This window comes from Diadema setosum, chromosome 20 (genome assembly GCF_964275005.1).
Source record: "Diadema setosum chromosome 20, eeDiaSeto1, whole genome shotgun sequence".
Lineage (NCBI taxonomy): Eukaryota > Metazoa > Echinodermata > Echinoidea > Diadematoida > Diadematidae > Diadema > Diadema setosum.
Window position 1 is genome coordinate 22,515,891 of NC_092704.1, and position 24,804 is coordinate 22,540,694.

Below are 24,804 nucleotides of genomic sequence, written 5' to 3' on the forward strand. Positions count from 1 at the left end.
CAATTTTGAGATGCTATGAGGAGATGTTTATCCACTGAAAGGTACACTGCATAATCATTTACAACCAGTTGGTAGGGAAAGCATCCAGTATTTCAAAAAGTCCTACTCACAAGCTGGTGAGAATAATGTAACCAGTACACCACTCTGGCAAGCTTTAAGAAGTGCCTAAGCAAGCAATAAGTTGATTATACAATTTGAACAAGTTGAATTTGCCGTGAAGAAAACAAGAAATACATGTACTTTGTTGCCCAGGTGATCACTCTACATGGAAATGGATTATATGTTGTGAAAATTCTCAGAAAAAAAGGGGCTTGATCATTCACTTCTAGCCAAGAAAAGAAAGCATTTGTTGACAATGATAAAGAACTGGTACTAGCAGTGGAAGTTTTTACATTAGTCTATAAAAGATTGGATAACAGAGGATGATTCTACTCCAAGGATGACATCAATGCCAAATGAAAGAACTTTGCAGAAATGATATTTACATACCTTATTTCTTTCAGATGATAACACTAATTTGATAATGGTACCAAACAGTTTTGTGGTCCTGTTTCATTGCATAAAAGTTGATGCAATCTCGAGTACATTTTAATGATGTTGTATTCAAACTTTTTATTTCATACAGATCTGGTTCGTTCTGTTTTCTTTGCCTATTCGCAGATATGGAGACATGGTCTTCTGTATTGTACATATAGTACATGTATGTCATTGTGTTTTGTTCAACAACATAATGTAGTTAGCAGTGTGCAGTTATTTTAATCTTTTTATTTGAAACAAAGAAGTGAAAATATGGTTCCCTTACAAGGGTGTCATGTCCGTTACGCTAGTGTATAATACTAAGTATCAATATTAGGCCACTATGAAAAAAATAACCATAGTATAGATAGTAATATGTCCTATTTTGCTATGGTGGTGGTAGTAACTGGAAATTTGTCACTAATTGTAGCTAACTGGTGCAGGAGCAAATTTGTTTTATATTTCTTTGTTTTGTAAATATATACAAAGATTAACCCCCTAAAATGATATAAATATAAGAAATATTACATGATTGCAGGTATGATGTGTGTCCCTATGTTCTAACCTTACTATGCCAACAATTGAATATCTGCTATACCTTGTAATAAAAAAATTCTCTGAGCTTACAAAAGTGGACAAAACTGTCATGTCCGTACACTCGAAGTGTCATGTCCGTTACGCAATATTTTAAACTATTAAAAAAGAATGAACAGTAAAACTACTCTAAATTAGGACTTTATGAGTAAAGCATGACCTAAAGGTTTAATCAATACCAAAACCAGCTGCATCTTATCCAAAATTCACAGGAATTTTCATAATGGTAAGTAGATCAAAATGCCTTGTCCATTTAGTGTCATGTCCGTTACGCTCGCTAAAATGCAATTTCTCAACAACCACTTGATAAATTTCCATGAAATTTTCTGTGTACATTACATATACTTAAATGTGTCTGATAAACTGAATTAGAATCTTTTGGAGACTTCCAATTTCACTGTGTGGTGGTTTGAATCACAAAAAGTGGTCTGAATGTCATGTCCGTTACGCTGGAATTGACCAGCTGTAAAATCCTGGAAATGGTAGGGGAGGGATGAGGACCTTTTTTTTTTTGGGGGGGGGGCTTGTTAGCACATGAAACCCCGGAAATGGGCCCTCACACTTTTGAAAACGCTCCGCCGGCCCTGATCATGGTCAGAATGTGGTAATAGACCATGCTCAATTTCAGCTTAATGTGATAATCCCTTAATTGTTGGTGCTTCAGTGGTTAACATCATGTTTTTGTTCCATTCATGGCACAGGTAGCATGGCTTAGTAAAGATTAAGCACTTGAATAGACCCTGTACTTCAGAGCCTCTTTTCTCAGTTCACACTTTCCAGAGTGTGTGCTTTCTTTCCAGTATTTACGTAGGTTAGGAGAATTCATTTGAATAGAGTTATACATTATTTTAAAGCTTAGAGTCTGCTCTTTCAGAATTTGCAATTAATTAAAAATCCATGTCTTGCGACTTTTTGTTTGTTTTGTGGTGCAGGGTCACATATACACTTACAGTATTAACATTCATGCACAAAATTATATGATACATAAAACAAATAATATGATTTGACAGGCAGCTAAAAATAGTCTAAATATCATGAATACGATTCCAATTAATACTGGATATCCACCTCTGTTCTTCCCCTTTTATGTATGGATGTCTGTGTACCAGGTACGTCATGTGGAACTACCATGAGCCCTCACCAGGGGAGTACAATTTCATCGGGGACCGTGATCTCTTCGCCTTCTTGAAGATGGTCAACGACACTGGCCTGGCAGTCATTCTCAGGGCTGGACCATATATATGTGGAGAATGGGACTTGGTACGCTGTACAGTTATCATTACAATTATAGAGATTGTTACTGGTACTTGCAGTTACTATTTACATACATATTGATATGTAATGTACATTGTACATGCAGTATATGTATCAAATGGCAGAGGCCATGCTAGCCTATTCTGGATCCCACACTCCAGCTCACAAGTTTTCTCTTTATCCTTCTTTCCCTGCACCTGCAGGGAATGGGACAATCTAAAAGAAGGATCCTGCAATCTTCCCACCACTCACTGTCTGTAATAAACAAGGCATTGAGGGAAGCCCTCATCTAGCATGCAGTCATGCCAATAATAATTACTGCCTCAGCACTTTACATGTACAAAATACTGCACAACATATTGTTCACATGTATTATATAGATATGATTTGCCCTAGAAGGTTCGTTAGAGCCATGACAGCATTCACATCACTCTGCAGTGCACTGATCTTCAACTATGAAGGATGCGCTTCTATGAAAGAAGAAATATAATAATTGTAGTGGTCTCTGGTCTATTGACATGGCTTGGTAAAGACAGGGCCGGCCGAGCGTTTTCAAAAGTGGGGGGAGGTGGGGGGGGGGGGGGGGCCACTTTAGGGTTTCATGAGCTAACAAGCAAAAAAAAAAAAAAATCCTACTAGTGTACTAGTGGAACAGCGTACATCATTTCTACGACATGTTTAAAATGGACTACTTTACCTTGATTATCATGTATAAATGGGCTTTTGAATCTGATTTGTTAATTATCGTGCATCCACACTGAGCCATGTATCGGGTAAAATTTGAATGCATGGCCATGCGTCCGGTAAAATCTGAACACATGGCTCAAGCCTTGTGTAGTGTTGCAGATGTACTGGGCGCATGATGGGGAAAAAGGGTGAATTTCATTCATTTACAGGCCCCTCATAAAATGAATGATGCACAGGCCTACACGCTGTATTTCGTGGATCAGTAAGGACTGGATGCTGTCATTTAACTTTGGAAACGGTCTAAAATCTACTCGCTACTCTTGTGGGTTTAAACAGTCACACATCCAAATCTCACCAATCAACTCTGTCCTGTGGATCATTTGTATGATCAAGTTTGAACAGATATTGTTAGAATAAGGATGGATGTTTTTTCCACTCTCTTTCAATACCATTTAATTTCTCCTTTTTTTTTTTCCATCCCAGGGCGGTCTTCCCGCTTGGCTTCTGAAAATACCAGACATTGTCTTACGCTCATCAAATGACTGTGAGTGGACATTTATACATATATTTGAATATGATTGTCAATATTTTCTTGTAAAGGAGCATTTTTTTTTTTCGCCATTGGCATGTCAAGAATCTGAAACGAGTACAGACTTAGACTTTGCTATGGTGTGATCAATAATGAATTTGATATTCGGTGATCTTTGACTTTAATATATCAAAAGCATCATCAAAATATTTTTATGGATAGATGTGGACTGATTTACTATTGTATTCAAATCCATGTATATCTACTAGTGGACTGATAGTGTGATCTTATACTTTATATCAAACACGTCATCAAAATAGTCACATCGATAGATGTGGACTGATTAACTTATGTATTCAAATCTGTGTACCGATATACCTATGCTAATAGACTGATAGTAAATATCCATTCAACTTCAGTATTAAATGTGGACTGATTTACTAATGTATTCAAATCTGTGTATATCTATGCTAGTAGACTGATAGTGAATAATATGCATTCAACTTTTAACTCTTTATGTGCCACATTCGCACGTCTGACTCGGTCGACGGTGTGCCAACTTTGCATATTCTGCTCAACAAACAAAGCCGCCAAAACCGATTGATAAATTGCTAATCCGGTGGTACAATCAAAGCGTTTCTCGCGGTTTTGTTCCTCTCACATACGACTTGCATTCTATGTGGTGATTGACTATCAAGCGGTGTTCCAAAATAAGTTCGCGTGTACATTCTAAGTTTCTGTCACTATTTTATGTGCAAAAGTCATGCCTTTTCAGTAATGTAGCAACTGGTAATTAAAAAAAAAAAATAAAAATAGAATTGTCATACATTGTATATGGAAGCAAAGTTTGGCATTCCTCTTTAGCTTTGCTCACTATTATGTCCAGCTTAACAGAAATTTGTAGAAGTTATACAAATTGGAAAAACAGAATTCTTTCTCAAAGCATGACTACCTTCGTGTCTCAGAATAACGTGGCACACAGGGGGTTTCCACCATGGCACATAAAGAGTTAACTATTCCCCACTAACCGAAATGTGATGATGAGTTGAATCCAGTGTGCATTTCTGAGTCATGGCTATGACTGTCACCTCTAGCTTGCTCTCTGGTTGTGAACAGCAACCATTGTTTATAATGTCATGAATAGGGTAAACATGTAAAACTTATTGATAATATTTCATATATGAAACTTGCAGTGTACATGTCGCAAGTCACCGTTTGGATGAATTACCTCCTACCAAAGTTGGTGCCATACCTGTATGCGAATGGAGGCCCTATCATTATGGTGCAGGTGTGTATATATTTTAAAGGGATTTTTATCCTCCAAAATCTCTTCTTTGCTTTTCTTTTCTGTCCATTACCATTTTTACTACTATGTGGGGCTGTAGAGAAAGCAAGTAATGGAGTTATCAGGCCCAGTGTGATGAGGCAAGCTCTCAAAATGGGAAGATCAGTGACCACTGCTGAATATTGATGAGGATTAATGTGTTACCCATAGGAGCAGCAAATGTTTGTAGGATGTGGGTTAATCTTGGTTAGATCTTGTCACTTTTAGATCAAATATTGAAGATAATAAAGAAAATAATTATGATGCCACATGAGTTAACTTTTTTTATTGTTGTGGGGGAGGGGGGAGCTGGGATGTGGGGCCAATAGAGGGTCACCCTCACCCATTCAGAGAACTCCTGCTTGGGTATTCGTGGGAAGGGTAGCTTTATTTTTATTTTTATCTTTATATATATATATTTTTTTACTTATTTGTTTTTTATCATTCTTTTATTTTTTTTCTATTTATTTTTTAAAATTTATTTATTTATTTATTTATTTATTTATTTATTTATTTTTTTTTTTTTGGGGGGGGATTATATATTTTTTTCAATCTTCTATAATTTAGAGCCACAGAAGTTGGGAGTAGAAGCTGTTGCCATGTTTCCATAGCTCCTGATTCATCCAGCTTACATTGTACATACGTTCTCTACTTTTTCATGGCAATGATAATTCTAAGGAAACTCCCCCTGCCTGTTCTCTATCCAGGTGGAGAATGAGTATGGCAGCTATGAGACTTGCGACCACGAGTACCAGCGCATGCTCTACCATCTCTTCCGCACCAACCTTGGTGACAGTGCTCTCCTCTTCACCACCGATGGACCGGGTGATCACATGCTGCAATGCGGCACGCTGCAGGACATGTATGCCACTATAGACTTTGGCGCAGGTAATGATAATAACAGTGATGATAATGATAATAACAATTTTAATTAATTATAAAAATGATAATAATATAATGATATAATATTATGATAATATAATTATACATATCAGTAGTTTTTGTTTTGTTTTGTTTTGATTTGTTTCGATTTGTTTTGTTCTTTTTTGTATTGTGTCATAATTGTTACCTTTTACTAGGGAGAAGCCTTGACAGGTCAATGGCCTTTGCTTCTTCCTCCACACTCTGTATTGTATATAATGGACATGTTGTCCTGTATTGTTCATTCTTTTTTACTAGTTGTGCATGTTGTGGAAATGAATGAAATGAAATGAAAAATAATAATGATAATAATAATAATAATGATAATAATAATAATAATAATAATAATAATAATAATAATAATAATAATAATAATAATAATAATAATAAGAATAAATGATAATAGTAATAATAATAATAGTAATAATAGTAGTAATAATGATAATAATAATAATAATAATAATAATAATAATAATAATAATAATAATAACAACAATAATAGTAATAATAATAATGATAATAATACATTAATGTAACTCATTTTCCGTAAATGTACATGTTCAAATGCACTTTACCTGTAGATTATTACCATTAATGAAACAAGTGGGGTAATTATAGCTTTGTTGTCTGTTGATGCTCATGAACACAAGTGCCCTTTCTGTATTGCTAACACCGTGTATGTGTACAATATTTCTCTACTTTGTTTGCCAGTTGGCATGCACACAGGAGTGCTTTCTTTGCAGATTGGCACAGATGAATTGTCACTGAATAGCGATTACCTAATCCCCCCCCCCCCCCCCAGTTCCTGTTATGCCACCATGACCTTCATTTTGGACTAATGCACATTGCTACACCTGAGTGGGCTTTCTAACTTTTAAGGGATGGTACAGTTTTGGTTTAGACGAGGCAGCAGGTTTCCAACTTTTATGTGCGTGTGTTTGTGAGATATGACAAACATCTTATGAAATGTGAAAGAACATGTAATTCCTAATGGAATTCACAGTTTATTTGATGAAAATTATTTATAAGATGGCTGAGATATAAAAAAATAAAATGTGACAGACCACAACTTTTATTAGGATCTCTCGGTTTTACCTTGTTTTTTGGATATCTCTGTCATTTCAAAAATGATTTTCATCAAATAAACTTTTGATTCCCCTTAGATTTGTATGCTCTTTCACATTTTTCATAGAGTGATGTCATTAAAATCATTCCATCACTGTCACATATATCATGATGTAAACATTACATTTGGATCATTTTGGTTTTGTAGTACAGAGCTGGGCAAGATGCCATATAGTCTGTTTGAATTCATTTTGCTTAGTTTTCATACAAATTTCTATTATCATGCATTCTCTAAGAAACCAGGGAACATGTTTCCATTTTTTTTTTACCTCTTTATTTTTTTTTCTTATTAGGCACAAATGCATCTTCAGCTTTCAAAGAAATGAGAAAATTTGAGCCAAAGGGTCCTTTGGTAAGTAAAAATTCAAGTGTATTTCAAATACGTCAAGGAATAGATGTTTTAATTTAGTATTCCCATACATCTTGAATTTTGATTGCATACAGTCAGACCATTATGTTATGTTACTCCCGCACGCACTGCGCACGGGGTCGCTTCGTGCGGCTGCGTGCAGGTTCGTGCGATCTCGCACGGGAGCGTATGGCTCCGTGCGCCTCTGTACGCACCCGTGCGTAGTCGTGCACCTCCGTGCGGATCTGCACGCCCCCGTGCAGATCCGCACGCCTGCGTGCGGATCCATACTCCCTCGCACGCTGTCGCACGGACCCGTGCGGGTCGGGCGCACGGTCCCGTGCGGGTTGGGCGCACGGACCCGTGCGGCTTTTGGGTGCGATTTCGCACGGCCCCGTGCCGCCAGTGCTTGGTTCCCGCATGATCCCATCTCACCTCCCTGGTTCCCGCAGTGCTTACACGGTACGTGTGTATCAGGTGTATACCGCGTGCGAGTCCATGCGCCATTCCCCGGCCGACAGTTCAGCGCAAGCGTGAAATGAGACGATTCCCGACAATACGAAAGGCTTGTTACTTGCGCCAAGGAGCTTCAAACCCTTGCTTGCTTATTGCCAGTCAGTCGGCAAGCCGAAAAACCCCGTCTAGAATATCCAAGTTCTCGCACGGGTGACCTCGAGTTGACCCCGCAGATCATGATCACTGAATTACGTTTTCACATGATTTTTTATTTTTTTTTTTTAATTTGACAGGTTAAGGTTAAAACCTGAATGCAATATTGTTTAAATTTTCCAAGAGCGACATGAAAGGTCATCGACTTCGTGCATGGCTAATTCATTACCGATGTCCCGGAAATAATGGGTTCACATACTCGTCTAAAATTCCCCAAAGAGTCTTCTTTTTCATTGTAGGGCACTAACGAACGCATACCATGTAAAAGGAAAATTATTATCCAGCTATAAGATGATACCTAAGGTGTAATGTGATGATTTGATGGGTCAGCAGCGCGCGCCAGCAGAAATCATAAGGATATCATTCCTTTACTCGGCACGAAATCGCGAAAATATTGTACTGTCCCACATATAGAAATTGACGTGTTCCATGGAGGCCCTTTGTGTGTTATGAGCGACCCCAGCGTAACTGACATGGTCAATTATAAGCGTCTACTAGCTGTGATATACCTTGTTTGTGTCTGTCGGTGGGCATTATGAACAAGTAGCCTATTGCCTCTTGCTTGGCCTCTCTCTCTCTCCCTCTCTTCTCTCTCTCTCTCTCTCTCAACAAGTCATGAATTCACTTTACCCATCATGCCTAATCGAACTACGACATGATTGAGGTAACCGCGCCTTCTTATTCTCATAGTCAAAATCAAACTAATTCTTTACATAATTAAAAAAAAAAATCTTCATATAATTTCTCAAAATACTCAAAAGATGGCCTCAGTCAAAACTTTCTACAAAGATTGCATACGCCAATCTTTACGGCCTAAACAAGTTTTTAGAGAGCTATTAGTTCACCCTGTGACGATGACTTCGATTGCGTTTTGAACTTGTACCGAACTACTTTCAACAGAACTATTACCTTTATAGTTCGATTGATGAACTAGTCTTTTGAATTGATAACCAACATTCGTAATCGTAAGCATACAGTAACAAAATACTGTCAATAACAGTTGGAAAATGCAAATGGTATAATAATAGCGCGAAATACACGAGTAACGATCATCTTCATACATTCTAATTCCCAAGTGATGTCGCTTCGAAAATGACACATGGTTTGACTACTGCTTCAAGCAAAGAAAAATAAAAGGAATGGGATATACTTCTAATGATATTATCACGCCGTACAAGGCATTCCACTGTATTTGGTAATGTCGGTTACGTTTTTGTGCGCTTTACGTACGGAAAATAAAAGGCAGATTGATGCTATTAAATGCTAACACAACGCATTCAAATTATTTTTTGAAATAGACCGTGTACAATGTAATGTTTTAGTATTCGGTTTGAAACTTTAAATTTGCGAGTCCTTTATAAAGTTGCCATGGGTTATTACATTATCAATTCAAGCAAAAATTACAGTACTTTAAGGATTCGGATTTGCTCAGAAGATTAACAATGCTATCTTTGGCAATAGTTTGCAACAGAGACAATCCGCTTCAATAGATATACAATGTAATTCTGTTTTCATAAATAGAAAGGAAAACGTAAATAAGTCAACTTTATAACTTCAATGAGCTTTCTCACCAACTGAACTTGATTTGGTCTGCCGTGCATGATATCGATGTGTCTTCTATTAATTCTATGATATTGTTTAATTTGATATTGTTTAATTGGCACACGTGTTTTTTTTTTTTATGCAGAATATTTCAGGTAAGTATAATTCATTGAAGCTAATAATGTTTGTACATATGACGTGTTCGTTGTTTTGTATTTTCATTTTTATAATATATCACGTGTCCATTATCTGATTATGACTACGAAAATATGACAACTGTTTAAATGCGGAGTATGTACTGGAACACTAATGTCTCCCACCAGTATAGACAAACTAATTTCTAGTCGTCTATCCCCGCTTGAAATGGAAATGAAATTACACACCAAAAAAAAAAAAAAAAAAAAAAGAGAAGAAAGGAAACGAAGTTCAATTTTCAGTAGATTTCAACTGTTTTGTTTAGTGCCTGATACATATAATGGGCAAAATTCTTTAGCGCATAAGCAATCACACAACTTTTGGGAATAAATGTATGTCTTAATGATTGCATCTTATGGAAGAAAACTCGTCTCCTTGCCTGAATTTTAGTTTCTTCTTTTTCAAGCTTGCGGGAAAGAAATAGTTGAACATCAATCGCAATCATAAAGAAAAGCCACATCCTTAAAAACAAACACAGGAGTACTGAGACGCACTACGAAATGCTTCCTTTTGTTGGGGGGGGGGGGGTTATTGATTATTCTGAAGGTTCATAGATCACACAATTCATATGGTTCGCTATTAGCTTAGGTTCGTTAAGATAAAAAAAATAAACAGATAAATGCGTTCCTTTTCCGGTGGTTCCTTTACCCGAAAGTAATCAAGCAATCACTTATTTCAGTATAAGATTTGTGAATACAAAACGATACGACGACGGCCTTTAAAGCATTAATTCCGAATATAATTGTAAATATGACTATCGGTCTATACTCAACTTCTCAAATGCAGAAAGATTGCAACTGTAAATGTGGTGTTCTGTAAAAAAAAAAAAAATAATAAATAATAAACAAAAATAAAAATAGGTTTAAGCTACAAGTTAATGGTTCTTTATATGCTATGGTATCATAAAAGTGACCGAGAATAAGAAGCACTATAATTTCAAATTAATATGATACAATCATAATTATAAAAAAAAACAACATGAAGCTGTTAGGCCTATACATCAACATTTGCTTCTGATACGTATAGTATAAATTATGTGCAGCTTTGGCAAGCGCGATAAAAGCGATAGATAATGTGGACGCAACGCCTATAAGGGAAATGTGCCTAATATGGCGGGAATTCAGAATGTTACGGCTGTATACAGCTGCAGCAGAGCAGGCACGAAAGCAGTCGTTGATGCTCTGCAACATTACGACCATGTGCATTATTAGAGGGTTTTTAGTACACGCAAAGAACACGATCTGAAAAGACGACTATCGTTAATTAACTTCATTAACTTCCTCTATTGATGCTGTCTTTTGTATCCCCGCCTACAATGGGTTCTCAGGTTCTATTCACTCTAGTAGTCCATGCGCCAGGCCAGATATTGGTACCATCTGAGGTGGCAATACCTTTTTGGTGTCATTTTGTTTGTCGGGCATAGATATGCCTATCAAGCTATGATAGCATTTCCAAATGAGTAGCTTAGTCATAGTAAATTAATTTTAAACCAATTTGGTCTCGTTGTTATATCCCTCTACTTCTGAATCGAGACCAACCGCTATACAAAGAAGAGTACTGTCTTCTGTATGTTCACAGGTGTTCTGTTGTAAACGCGGTGCGCTTAGTCTTTATTCAAGGCAGCGAAGGGAATATCCAAGGGTTATGATATCCACGGCGCTTAGTCTAATATTCAAGACGGCGAAGGGAATATCCAAAGCTTATAAAACAGTGTATATCCCTTTATCTAAAAACAACAACAACAACAATAAAGCAATTATTTATCATTTTCCGCTGAAAACGCTACGGTGAAAACGCTAATACCATGCCAATGTCGCTTTATTTCCATTCAAACAATGAAATATTATGCAAAAACAATGTACCGGTACACTACAATACATTATAATTGATAATGTTGTAAATGAACAGAGTGATTTTTGTTTATAATTGATGTATTTGTTGAGAGGGTGGTATAAAAACAGTATAGATAATCCCTTTTATTAGGAACTTTAGATATGATAACGGTACATTGTTCTAGATAAAGACTAAGCGCATTGCACCGCGTGACAGCTGTGGACATCATAACCCTTTGGATATTCCCTTCGCTGCCTTGAATAAAGACTAAGCGCATCGCGTTTACAACAGAACACCTGTGGACATACAGAAGGCAGTGCTCTTCTTTGTATAGCGGTTAGTTTCGATTCAGAAGTATAGGGATATAAAAACGAAACCAAATTGGTTAAAATTCATTTATTATGACTAAGCTACTCATTTGGAAATGCTATCATAGCTTGATAAGCGTATCTATGTCCGACAAACAAAATGACACCAAAAAGGTTTTGCCACCTCGAGTGGTACCAACAACCCATTTTTCGGGTCTTGGCCCATGGACTATAGGTATTGGTACTTGCTAAACGCATCTCCTTTAGTTTCCACTGACAACAATATGGGAGGAGAATGGAAGCGATCAAGGCCCTCGCTAAAAGACGCTTGTTGTAATACGCATTGCGTGCCTTTCTTTCTTTCTTTCTTTCTTTCTACTGTTTCCTATTGTTTGTGAGTTAAAAACTTGCGGCAACTAAGTCACCGCAGCCGACACACAACGCTTACCGACTCATTCATGCGGCGGCAGCGGCACGGACACAAACGCACTTCAGTTTACATTCGGGCTGCCGTATTGGTTAGAATAGTTAATGATAGACCTGTCCTGCGATTGGGTCATTTGCCATCTTACACATCCAAGCTATGCCGTATACGGTAGTGCGTGCGATTGAGCGTAAACGCCGTCGCTGTTTAAAGCAGGACTGTTGTATTGTTTCGTCTATAGTGAAAGAAACAGGTTGTTAGCTTGAACATAGCCCGAACTTTAAGAGCGATTTTCTCCGTTATTTAGAAAATGGACTGACATCATAAGCGTAGATAATATTTGTTTCTATGATCCATAGGGATGTCCAAATGAGTTGTATTACATATCAGTGTAAAGCTTAGTGTCTGTAAAATTCACATATAGGCATAACTACGATCTCATTTTTTGCGACTTTTGACTCATTCCGACGGAGCGCATCACGTGTGTGGCGCTCCGACAAAATGAGTCATAAGTCGCACGGCGAGTTTTCCCGTAATGAGCCGCAAATGAAGGGGAAGCAGTGCTCGGGTCGAAATTTTTTTATACGGATTTTGATTCCTTGATGTTTTATCTGTTTGTACAGAAAATTTCAGCGTGTAAAAATGAGTACAAGTACAAGTTTTTCTGAGACAATTTTTTCGGTTACATTTTTTTCGAACGCTCGCCTTTGCGTTGCGTTTCGCACCTATTGTTCTTGCCCGATTGAGACTCCACCTCCGTTTCTAGGGTGTATGCTAATGAGGCATTGCTCTTGACCCCATTGAAGACAAAACAAAGCATGGTGCGCGCGGCGGTCAAGCGGTGAGGGCTTTAGAATTACGCAATAATAGTGAGCTGACCAAGGCTATCGATTGCATGACCAGCGAGTTTCGTTTGATACATGCCCTCCATTTCATGAAGTGGTGATTGATGTGACGCACAAATCGCGCTGAAAAAAATAATTCCAACGAACGATCACGCAGAATTTATAATACTTTATCTATGAGCTAATACAATGATCATAATAATCGAACTTGAAACCTCTGTATGCGAGTGTGTACTTTTACAACGGTTATTAATTGGCCTCATTAATGAATTCATTCAAATAATCATAACTTTCTTTCCCTGGTATGTGCCTTGCTGTTTAAAGTTCATCTCTGGAGATATAGTAGGGCCTATAAGTTGTCAATTACATGTATTCTCGTTTTTATTAAGTCGACAATTCGTGTGATAATTCGCCAAATTTATGTAATGCATACTATTGTTGCCCTGGTTAATAAAACTTATTGCCCTATTTCTTATGATGGTTTGGGCCGCGACGGCATGGAGAGAAATCGGAAGATAAACATTATTAATGCCCAAATACAATGTAGGTCGTGTTCCCTTTTGAGGATATTCTGACTCTTGTCATCTGTGTATTTTTTTAGAGGTAGGACCTATCTGAGAAAGGGACAGAAAGCTGTGTCGCTACTCAAAAGTGTGCTTCTTCATTTTGTTTTGTTTTTTAATCAGAATGTTTGTAATGATAGCTGTTTGTCGTGTATTGCGTGTAGCTGACATGTGAGAGGTCAAGTCTGCAAAGAATTTGGCTAACAGCTTTGCGAAGTAGCAGCGCTAATTGCCCATTGAATTGCGTATTCTGAGGAATTTCAAATGAAAGAACTCGGACGACACTGTTCACGCCTTGTATCCGAGTAAACCCCGCATCAACGAAGCCTTAAACAATGAAAGGTAAACTTCCTGCTATCAAGGGGTGGATAAAGACGCAACCAGTATTCTTTCTTCGCCATTGATAGCAGAATCAGTGACTGAATGGAGCAACAGTGTTGGAGGATCGGCATTATGTCTGCTAATTTGTAAAAGAATTTTTCAGTCCCCTTTTGTCTTCAGAACCACAGTCAGGGACGCTAAGTTACTCTATCTCCTACAAGCTGTCGTTACTATCTTAAAACGTGAATTTTATGAAAGGTTAAAAGTGATCGCGGAATCAGTTCTTCTGCGTGACACATGCAGGCTTTTATAATAGCATACCAAGCTTAAATCGTTTACCTGTATAGAAAGGGCGGGGATACACACTTATCGCAATTATCCGGATTTGAGAGTAATACACTCTACTACTTTTCTTCATCTTTCCCTCAACAAAGACCATGGTAATTCAAAACAAACAAACAAACTAACTAACAAACAAGCAGTTGCATTATATCAGAACGTACACAAATTTTTGTGTTTCATGTATGTATAGGTCATCTCTTGATGTATAGTACGCATTTGTTGTCGTTTTTACAGTGTTTCCTAATAAATGCCTATAGCGAAAACCCAACACAACTTTTATCAAGGAGGAAAGGGAACTTACATTTAAATATAACATAGTTTACAGAAATCAGACATGTAAATAAGGCAATCATATACATCCGCACGGCCGATTATAATCTCTTACTTTGATTATCAAACATGATCGCCGGCATTTACGTGCTTTTTTCTAATTTTTTGAACTTTGCCTCATTTTCTCTCTTTTTTTTTTAAACAACTGCTCGAAACATTTAAAAATCGTAACGCAGTCTGCTAACCCACAACATGATATTCCATTTGATTCGTCACTTATTGTTGGTCGGGTGACGCCAAATGTTGGAATCTCGAGCGATGATACACGGCATTTTGGTTTTCGTCTCATCGCTCAAAAGAATTTTGACTACGATTACAGAGGTATCATCTACAAGACATAACTGATAGTTTACAGTAGTGATCATCAATTCAGTAAGGATTAGTCAAGTCATGAATTCACTTTACCCATCATGTCTTTTCGAACTACGACATTGTTTGGGTAACCGCGCCTTTTTGTTCTCATAGTTCAAACTAATTCTTGACATAATCAAAACAAATAATTTTGTTTATATAATTTCTCAAAATACTCGAAAGATGGCCTAAGTCAAAACTTTCTACAAAGATTGACGGCAATCTTTACTAGCCTCAACAAGTTTTCTAGAGCTATCAGTTCCCCCTATGACGATGATTTCGATTGCGTTTTGAATTTGCATCGAACTACTTTCAAAACAGCTATTACCTTTATATTTCGATTAATAAACCAGTCTTTTGAATTCATAACCAACATTCGTAATCGTAACCATACAGTAACATAATACTGCATGTCAATAAAAGTTGGAAAATGTAAATGCTATGTCAGTAGCGCAAAATAAATGAGTACCGATTATCTTCATACATTCTAATTCCTAAATGATGTCGCTACGAAAATGACGCATGGTTTGACGACTGCTTCTAGCAAATAAAAGTAAAAAGGAATGGGATATACTTCTAATGATAGTACCACGCCGTACAATGCATTTCACTGTATTTGGTAACGTTTGGTTACGTGTCTGTGCGCTTTACGTACGGAAAATAAAAGGCAGATTGATGCTATTAACATGCTTACACACAACGCATTCAAAATGTTTTTTGAAATACACCGTGTGCAATATAATATTTTAGTATACGTTTTGAAACTTTGAATTTGCGAGTCCTTTATAAAGTTATAAGCAGGGTTATTACATTATCAAGCAAAAATTTAAGTATTTAGGGATTAGGATTTGCGCAGACGACTAACAGTGCTATATATAGCGATCGTTCGCAACAGAGACAATCCTCTTCATTAGATATACAATGTAATTCTGTCTTCATGAATTGAAAGAGAAACGAAAAGAAGTCAACTTTTTAACTTCATGTAGCTTTCTCACCTATTGAACTTGATTTGATCCGCCATGCATGATATTGCTGTGTGTTCTATTAATTCTATTAAATTATCTAATCGGCGTGCTTGTTTTTTATGCAGAACATCACAAGTAAGTTTTAATTCATTGAAGTTCATAATATTTGTACATATGGCGTGTTCGTAGTTTCGTATTTTCATTTTTATAATATATCATTTGTCCATTATCTGATTCTGACCACGAAAATATGGTGACTGTTTAAATGCGGAGCATGTACTGGAAAAATGTAATGTCTCCTGTCAGTATAGACAAACAAATTTCTAGTCTATCCCCGCTTTAAATGGAAATGAAAAAAAAAAAAAACAAGTTCGAGTTTCAGTAGATTTCAACCGTTTTGTATAGTGCCTGATTCATGTAATGGACACAATTCTTTAGCACATAAGCAATCACACAACTTTCGGGAATAGATGTATGTCTTAATGATTGTATCTCATGGAAGAAAACTCGTCTCCTTGCCTGAATTTTAGCTTCTTCCTGTTCAAGCTTGCGTGAAAGAAACAGTTGAACATCAATCGCAATCATTAAGAGAGACACATCCTTAAAAATAAGCACAGGAGTACTGTTTTCTGTATGTTCCGTAGAGCTGTAAAATGCAGCTCTATGGTATGTTCACAGGTATTCTGTTGTAAACGCGGTGCGCTTAGTCTTTATTCTAGACGGCGAAGGGAATATCCAAAGCTTATGATACAGTGTATATCCTTTTATCTTAAAACAACAAAAACAACAGCCAAAAAAAAAAAAGATTCCTCTTGAATTTTACCGTATTTTGCAATTATCTATCATTTTCCGGCAAAAACGCTAGTGTGAAAACGCTAACACCACGCCGATGTCGCTTTATTTTCATCCAACAAAAAAGGATAATGCAAAAACAATGGACCGGTACACTACAATACATTATAATGAATAATATTGTAAATAAACAGAGTGATTTTTGTTTAGAATTGATTTATTTATTTAGAGGGTAGTATAAAAATAGTATAGATAATCCCTTATATGAGGAACTTTAGATATGATAACGGTACATTGGTCCAGATGAAGACTATAAGCGCACCGCGTGACAGCTGTGGACATCATAACCCTTTGGATATTCCCTTCGCTGCCTTGAATAAAGACTAAGCGCATCGCGTTTACAACAGAACACCTGTGGACGTACGGAAGACAGTGCTCTTCTTTTTATAGCGGTTAGTTTCGATTCAGAAGTATAGGGATATAAAAACGAGACCAAATTGGTTAAAAAAAAACAACATTTTTTATGACTAAGCTACTCATTTGGAAATGCTATCATAGCTTGATAAGCATATCTCTGCCCGACAAACAAACTGACACCAAAAAGGTTTTGCCACCTCAGGTGGTACCAACAACCCATTTTTCGGGTCTTGGCCCATGGACTATAAATTGAAGTGTGTTCATGCTACATTCGAAGGGATAGCATATAGCGAAGGGAAAACAAACCTGAATGGCCATCTTCAGGAAGCTATTTTTTGTTGGCGATTATGAATTACTTAACTATGAAATTGAAATAAAAACATACAGAAAAACGACTGCAAAATCTTTGCATAATGTGCCATTATTTATAATCAAGTTTCCATTACTTTTCTTTTATGATACATTTCCTTCGATTAGTGCATTCCACTTCATTCCCGCCTACAAACGTATACAGATATTTTGCCCGTATATACAATCTCAAAAGATATTGCCATAACATATAGATAGGCAAACCTGACCGGATGTAACATTGCATTTCGATTGATAAAGTGTGATCGGATTACCATCCATCAAAAAGAATTTAGAAGACCATCATATTTCTCCCCCCCCCCCCACCCTCTTTGATCTCTCTCCCTCTCTTTCCAGTTATCCAATTCTTTGATTGAATAATATCATTAGTGAAGATCACTTCTCGATGATGCTTTGCCTGTATTATATATATATATATTTATATACATACATATATATATATATATATATATATATATATATATATATATATATATATAATATACAACAATATCTAATATATGTACATTCATCAAACAACATTTAGAAGACCAGCCTATTTTTCTCCCTCTCTCTTTCTCTCCCTTTCAATCTTTCTTCTCATCGCTATAGATTCCAGTGTTTCGCCTGAAGACCGGAAGACCTCATAAATGTTCTATCAAATATACAAATTTCACAAAACAATAGTCTTTCCGGTTAGTGATGAGTTTTCATCATAATAACATTATAACAAATAACTTCTGTCTTATCACTATGTGAAGTCTTATTTCATGTGATTCGTAATGAGCAATACTTCTTGGCAGTAGAGTTTTAAGTCAATTATAACATTGTACATACAATTGGCAGCATTTAACCCCTACTGTTGAATCACAAATGTGCTCGTTGATCTCTTTTATTAAATCCCATGGAAACCTTAAGTCATATCTGTAGGCAGACATAATGGATAATTCCAGAAAGCAAACTTCTTATACAAAAAAAAAAAGAGAAGAAACTTCTGTGTGGATGGCAGGTACCGCAATAGCATGGATTTTTTCAGATTTAGTTATCATAAGTTGTCAAAGAAAGCAAGAAAGATGCAATGATTTATTTGAATATTGAAAATCCCATCAGGCTCTTTCTTGTCAACATTATGAAAGGGATAATTGCTGAAACAAAACCGAGAAACTAACTCAAATGAAAGATTGGTCTGCGAAACTCAACTTCGATGTTGCTTGAAGTTGTTTTTTTTTTCTTTCTCTCATACCTATGAATGACAATCTGATTATGTCATTTACAGGTCGTTCAAACACTACTTGGCCAACAAACCAAATAGAGGATATTCTGTATAACATTCATGCAACGCAAGAGCCGATGGTTATTGCCTTTATTGGGTCCTATATATTCATCATGGTGAAACACAGCCTAACATATGCGAATGTTTTACGCAAGAATACTTTGAATAGACCAGGTGGCCAGAGTATCAGGTTACATTGTACCTTATTGAATAGACAGGATGTTGATATAAAGACATTCCTGGACGCGCTCGTAGAAAAGTCGGGGATTATGAGCATAATAGAGAAGTTCAAAGGCCGATTACAGACGGTCTCTTTTTTTCTGCACCGGTCCATAGAATGGATTTGTCTTCGTAGAAAGCTCTCCAAATTTGTGAAGAGTGATTCAATTTTGTGAGAGATGGACCTGTGATAACCCATCGCTTCAATTGAACACTTTGTTTAGGAGCAAGGTATTTTGGGCAATAAAAGCATGAAATGTTCTTGTCTTATCTCATGTGTATCGATGAAATCAAATGTTTTCATGCTACTATTGAAGTGGTTTATTCATTTATCGTGCCAGCGTAACATATATATATATAAGGATATATATGCATTTAGGTAGGACTACATTTTTTCATTCCATTAGACTTCGCGCACTCATGCACATTGCAGCATTTTCATATTCATAAACGATTGCAGCAAATGCTCATTTCCTTTATACATTATGCTTATTGAATGAGATTAGGTCTTCATTTCTTTCTTGTCTTTTATCGGGGGATGACTGGTATTGTATAAACAATTAAACAAATATTGATTTACACTCATGACATAAGAGAAGAACAATTCAGCAAAATTAGCCGTCTGTTATGAGAGATTGAAGAATGCCAGGAGAAATGTTGTTTATTTCAACAAAGATATTGCCTTTTCCTTATTTTCTCAAGTGATGTAATAATTTTAGGCCTTCAAGCCTGTGTGGCTTGTGCTTGTCATACTTCTATGATCATGTCGGCTTCTTCTACAGCTGCTGGAGTATACGCGATGGCCAGCCTTTTTTTGTTGTTGCTAAATTGAATTAACTTCTGCGTCGAATTCGGGAATGGTCACCTGCGACCCTGTTTGAAAAGACGCTCTCTCACATGGAGACGAATTTGAATTGTCTACGGGCATTCTAATTTGAATACGTTTTTTTGAAGTGATAGGATATAGTGAGAGGAAACTGAGATTGAATTATGAACATATTCATGGCGCTATCTTTTTTTTTCTTTTATTTTGTCGACGAGTTTGAATTACATAACTGTAAACTTAGAAAACAAACGTACACACACACACACACACAGAAAAAAAATGACTATGAAATCTTCGCATAATGTTAAACCATTTTGAACACTCGAATATGCCATTTTCTCTTCCTTTGTAATACATTTGCCTCGATTCGTGCTCCTTCATTTTTATCTCATTGCATCACATTACTTTCCTTTCCAGCTATCCACTATGTCTTCTTTATTCTCATCATCTTCAATTAGTCGTCTAGATTGAATATCCTCATCGATGGTGGCGATCACTTATCCAAGATACTTTGCCCGTATTATTATGTATAATCTAATAAAATATCACCATAACACAGATTATAGGCAAACCTAGCGGTGTATAATATGTCATTTCGTTTGCAAAAGTGTGTTAAGATTACCATTCATCGAACAAAATTTAGAAGACCAGCCTATTCTATTTTTCTCTCTCTATCTCTCAATCTTTCTTCTTATCGCATAGACTCCGATGTTTCATAGGCAGACCGGAAGAGCTTATAAATGTTCCGTCAACTGACTTGAACATGTGTTTTATAAGATCATATAGTTGTAAGTGAATATATAATTATATAAATATATATATATATATATATATATATATATATATATATATATATATATATTCTCCACCCTTTCTCATGTCTCTCTCTCTCTCTCTCTCACACACACACGCACACACACACACACACACACACACACACACATAGACAAAACAATAATCTATCCCGTTTGCTGATGACTTTTATCATATATATCATATCACAGTACACTGTGTAAGATTTAATCTCACTTGATGTGTAGTGAACAATATCTCATCCCGACATTACGGTGTAGGGTTGTAAGTGAATCGTGATTGCACATAAACTTTGCAACATTAAACCCGACAGGAAACCTACAAATGCTCTCGTTGATCTCCTTTATTGATCCCATGGAAACCTAAGACATATAATTATGGTCGAAATCTGGAGGCAGTCATGATAGATAAATTCAAAAAGAAAACGTCTCTATACAAAAAAATAGATAAATAAATAAATAAATCGTGGATTTCACAGGTTTAGTCATCATTAGTTGTCAAAGATTGCGAGAAAGGTGCAATGATTTAATTGAATATTGAACATCCCATCAGGCTTTTGTCAACATTATAAAAATTGTTGAAACAAAACCGAGAAACCAACTCAAATGGAAGATTAGTTCGCGAAACTCAACTTCGATGTTGCTTGAAGTTGTTGTTTGTTTTTCTGTCATACTTATGAATGACAGCCTGCTTATAAGATCGTTAAAAGAATCTATATACTTGACCAACGAACCAAATGGAGGATCCCTGTATAGCATTCATACAACGCAAGAGCCGATATTGCTACTACGGGGTCCTATATAATCATTCATCATGGTGAAACACAGCCTAACATAATTACGCGCGTGTATTACGCAAGAATACTTTGAATAGACCAGGTGGCCAGAGTATCAGGTTACATTGTACCTCCATGAATAGTCAGAATGTTGATACAAAAACATCCCTGGACGCGCTCGTAGCCGCCATCTGAAAAGTCGGGGATTATGAGCATAATAGAGATGTTCAAAGGCCGATTACAGACAGCCAGTTTTTCTGCACCGGTCCATCGAATACGTTATAATGAGGTGCTTCGTATGTATTATGTAACCTTTTTTACGGACCCCAATGATTTAATGGTTGTTGGGAATCGAATGTGCAAGTTCTCATGTGGTTGTTACCAACATTTATCATAGCATTTATACTTCGACAATGACATACGCTGCAATAAAGCGAGAAACAAGACATATGGCAGAAGTTTTTTGTTCTTTTCTATCTCTTTCTCTCATACGCTTAGCATTCACGGGAAATTGTATATAAAAATTACGATGTTTGACATTTTGATGCTTGCAGCATTTTCAAAGAAACCTTGGGATAACTAGACCGGTGGTGTAATGTAAAACATTTTCTTGAATAAAGAAACGATTCAATCAATATCTATAAATATTTGTGTATATGTATATAATATATATATATATATATATATATATATATATATATATATATATAAATGTATATTTATATTTCTTAATCTATGTATATGTATATATATATTTTGCCAAGATTACAAACCTATCGAGACGGAAACTGTTAATATACCGACCTATCCTGCAGCGACGATGTTTTTTTTTTTATCTCCTGCTTACGACAATGTGTAAGCTCTACATATATTTCAAAGCTTTCGGGGAATATCAGAAAGGACAAAGAATGTGTGTGTGTGTGTGTGTGTTTTTTTTAAGAGAGGCAAAAATAGTAAAAATACTAATACACCATACTGATCATGTAACAATATGGAACATCTACAATGTACATTTATTATTACCTTTTGAGTGATCATCAACATCATCATCATCATCATCAACAAATGGTTCCCTTGATGTAATTATACAATAGCTTTTCTCTGTTGTTGTTAATTGTCATTATTACCATGATTATTTCTACACTGTTCAAGTTATCGAGTGATAAAGACACACATACAACCACACAATTTTTCTAATTTCTTTGCAAGGAGAGATACATGTACACACGGTGATGGTACTCCATATTCTTAGAAAGATTGCAAGTGATCTCTGCAATGTAGAAAATCGTCCATTTTTGGACAGGCATGAGTGTTTACATGTAATACGCAGTTGCACAGACTTGTAAGGGCTTTCATTGAACATTGTACAGTGTGTACATCGTATATCGTCTTCTCGCGATCGCTTGCAGGCACACAGGCATGGGCACGGATCCACAGACATGGACACGCAGGCGCACACATAGTCATGAGCACACACTTACAAAGGGGATATTATTATTTACAATGCATGCACGCACGGCCTCCAATGGATTCGCACGCAGGATGCTAGTCCACTGCCTAGACTGCCTTCGTATACCGCCAATGAGGGCGTATGAGAGAGTGAAAAAAAGATAAGAGTCCCGTGTCGGGACTAGCAGGATGCTAGATTCGCACGGACTCGCACGGTAGCGTGCCAGCACCACGCACGGTACCGTGCCAACACCTCGCACGGTAGCGTGCCAGATGGTCCGCACTCGACGGTGGCACGCAGCCGCACGGAGGCGCACTGACTGGCACGCAGCCGCACGGAGGCGCACGAGGTCGCACGGGGTCGCACGGGGGCGTACAGAAGCGCACGCACCCGCACGAGGCCGTATGAAATGGCACGGAGCCGCACGCACCCGTGCGAAACCGCACGCAGCCGCACGAAGCAGCCCCGTGCGCAGTGCGTGCGGGAGTAACATAACTTAATGGTCTGACTGTATGTGCGTATATCACACTCCAACATTGCAAAATTCAGAGACTTCAGTGCTCAACACATTGAGTAAACCTGCATAAAAACATTTTTGTTGTTTTGTTGTTGTTTTTTTGTGGCAACAGTCGATGTGTGCAAAGTCTCACAAAGCTATGACAATCTTGTGATAAGTATTGTCAAAATAAGCATACATGTATCTAGTTCGAACAGTTCAATTTACAGAACTGTAATTTTGAGAAGGAAAAAAAAAAAAAAAAAACAAGACCAAGATTGGTCATCTACCTTTCTCCCAGGGGAAGAATTTTCTTCAGAGTGATAACATAAGTAAGGAAAAAAAGATAAAAAGTAACTAGAAAAGCACTCTGAAATTGCAGACCTCCGACAAGCAGCTATCATACCACTTATCATACGCACGCGCTGAAAATTGTCCAATTTCCCATTAGAAGCCTTTGTTTACGTCATCAGCTTGCAGCTGCACAGCAAGCTCCCACAATTAGAGCATGCACTGTAGAGTGCATACAGTGTATATGCAAACCTCAAATATGCACACCTTGACCTTTCAAGTTCATTGACCCTATCTGCAAAAAGATACAAAATCCTTCAAAAATCCATTAAAATGCCTGGATCACTACCAAAATTTAATCATCTGTTTCTTGAGTCATTATTATGTTTTTGCGCAAGTTTCATTCAAATCTGTTCCCAACTTTTTGAGTTATTTTGCAAATAGACAAACCAACGCCAATGATCACTTAACCTCCTCCTTCCTTTGTAGAGGTAATGAATTTTCCACGCATCCGTACTGTTTTCACGTGTGTGGTTTATATACAATTATGAGTAGAATATCTTTGTTGTTTGTCTTCAATAAGATTCTGATCTATAATTTTGTTGTGTCTGTAAAATTATAATGCATATTGACAGTTTGTTGTCTTACACCCTAATGCTTCACAAGGTCAATTCAGAGTATTACACTGGCTGGCTTGACCACTGGGAAGGCAAGCACCAGACAGTCTCAACATCTGCTGTGGCCAAGTCACTGGACGCTCTCCTGGAGCTTGGAGCCAGTGTTAACATGTGAGTACTTTTATTATAACCAATGAGTAGAGGGGAATTTGCTGTGAATGATGCAAGAACGATATATTTGCTTTTGATTAGAGCTTATAAGCTCTAATTTCTACTAGTCAGGGTGAGAGAGGAAAAGATGTATGTAGTATTTCATTTATGTAAAATCTGCATATTTGTTATTTAGCCCGTTTAGGACGAGTCCCAAGTATACTCGGGCAGGTGTCAATGGGAAATGCATGTTGTAGCAAAATCAAACGTTCCTCAACGGGTTAATGACTTGACTGACACTAGCTAACCATTGTGAGTACAACTGTGTATTGTATACTTAGATTCATGTG

General features: G+C 36.9%; 1 protein-coding gene across 1 annotated transcript in view; it reads left to right on the plus strand.

Moving 5' to 3' along the window:
- The first annotated feature begins 1,658 nt into the window (after nt 1-1,658).
- The window catches only part of LOC140243510 (beta-galactosidase-like), a 30,082-nt gene continuing 6,936 nt past the window's right edge, over nt 1,659-24,804 (plus strand). Inside the window, exons 1-7 of the mRNA XM_072323181.1 lie at nt 1,659-1,714; nt 2,220-2,370; nt 3,535-3,595; nt 4,774-4,868; nt 5,612-5,792; nt 7,244-7,302; nt 24,354-24,475. Of these exons, the coding sequence (XP_072179282.1) occupies nt 1,659-1,714; nt 2,220-2,370; nt 3,535-3,595; nt 4,774-4,868; nt 5,612-5,792; nt 7,244-7,302; nt 24,354-24,475 (725 nt within the window). The remainder of the gene's footprint in view (nt 1,715-2,219; nt 2,371-3,534; nt 3,596-4,773; nt 4,869-5,611; nt 5,793-7,243; nt 7,303-24,353; nt 24,476-24,804) is intronic.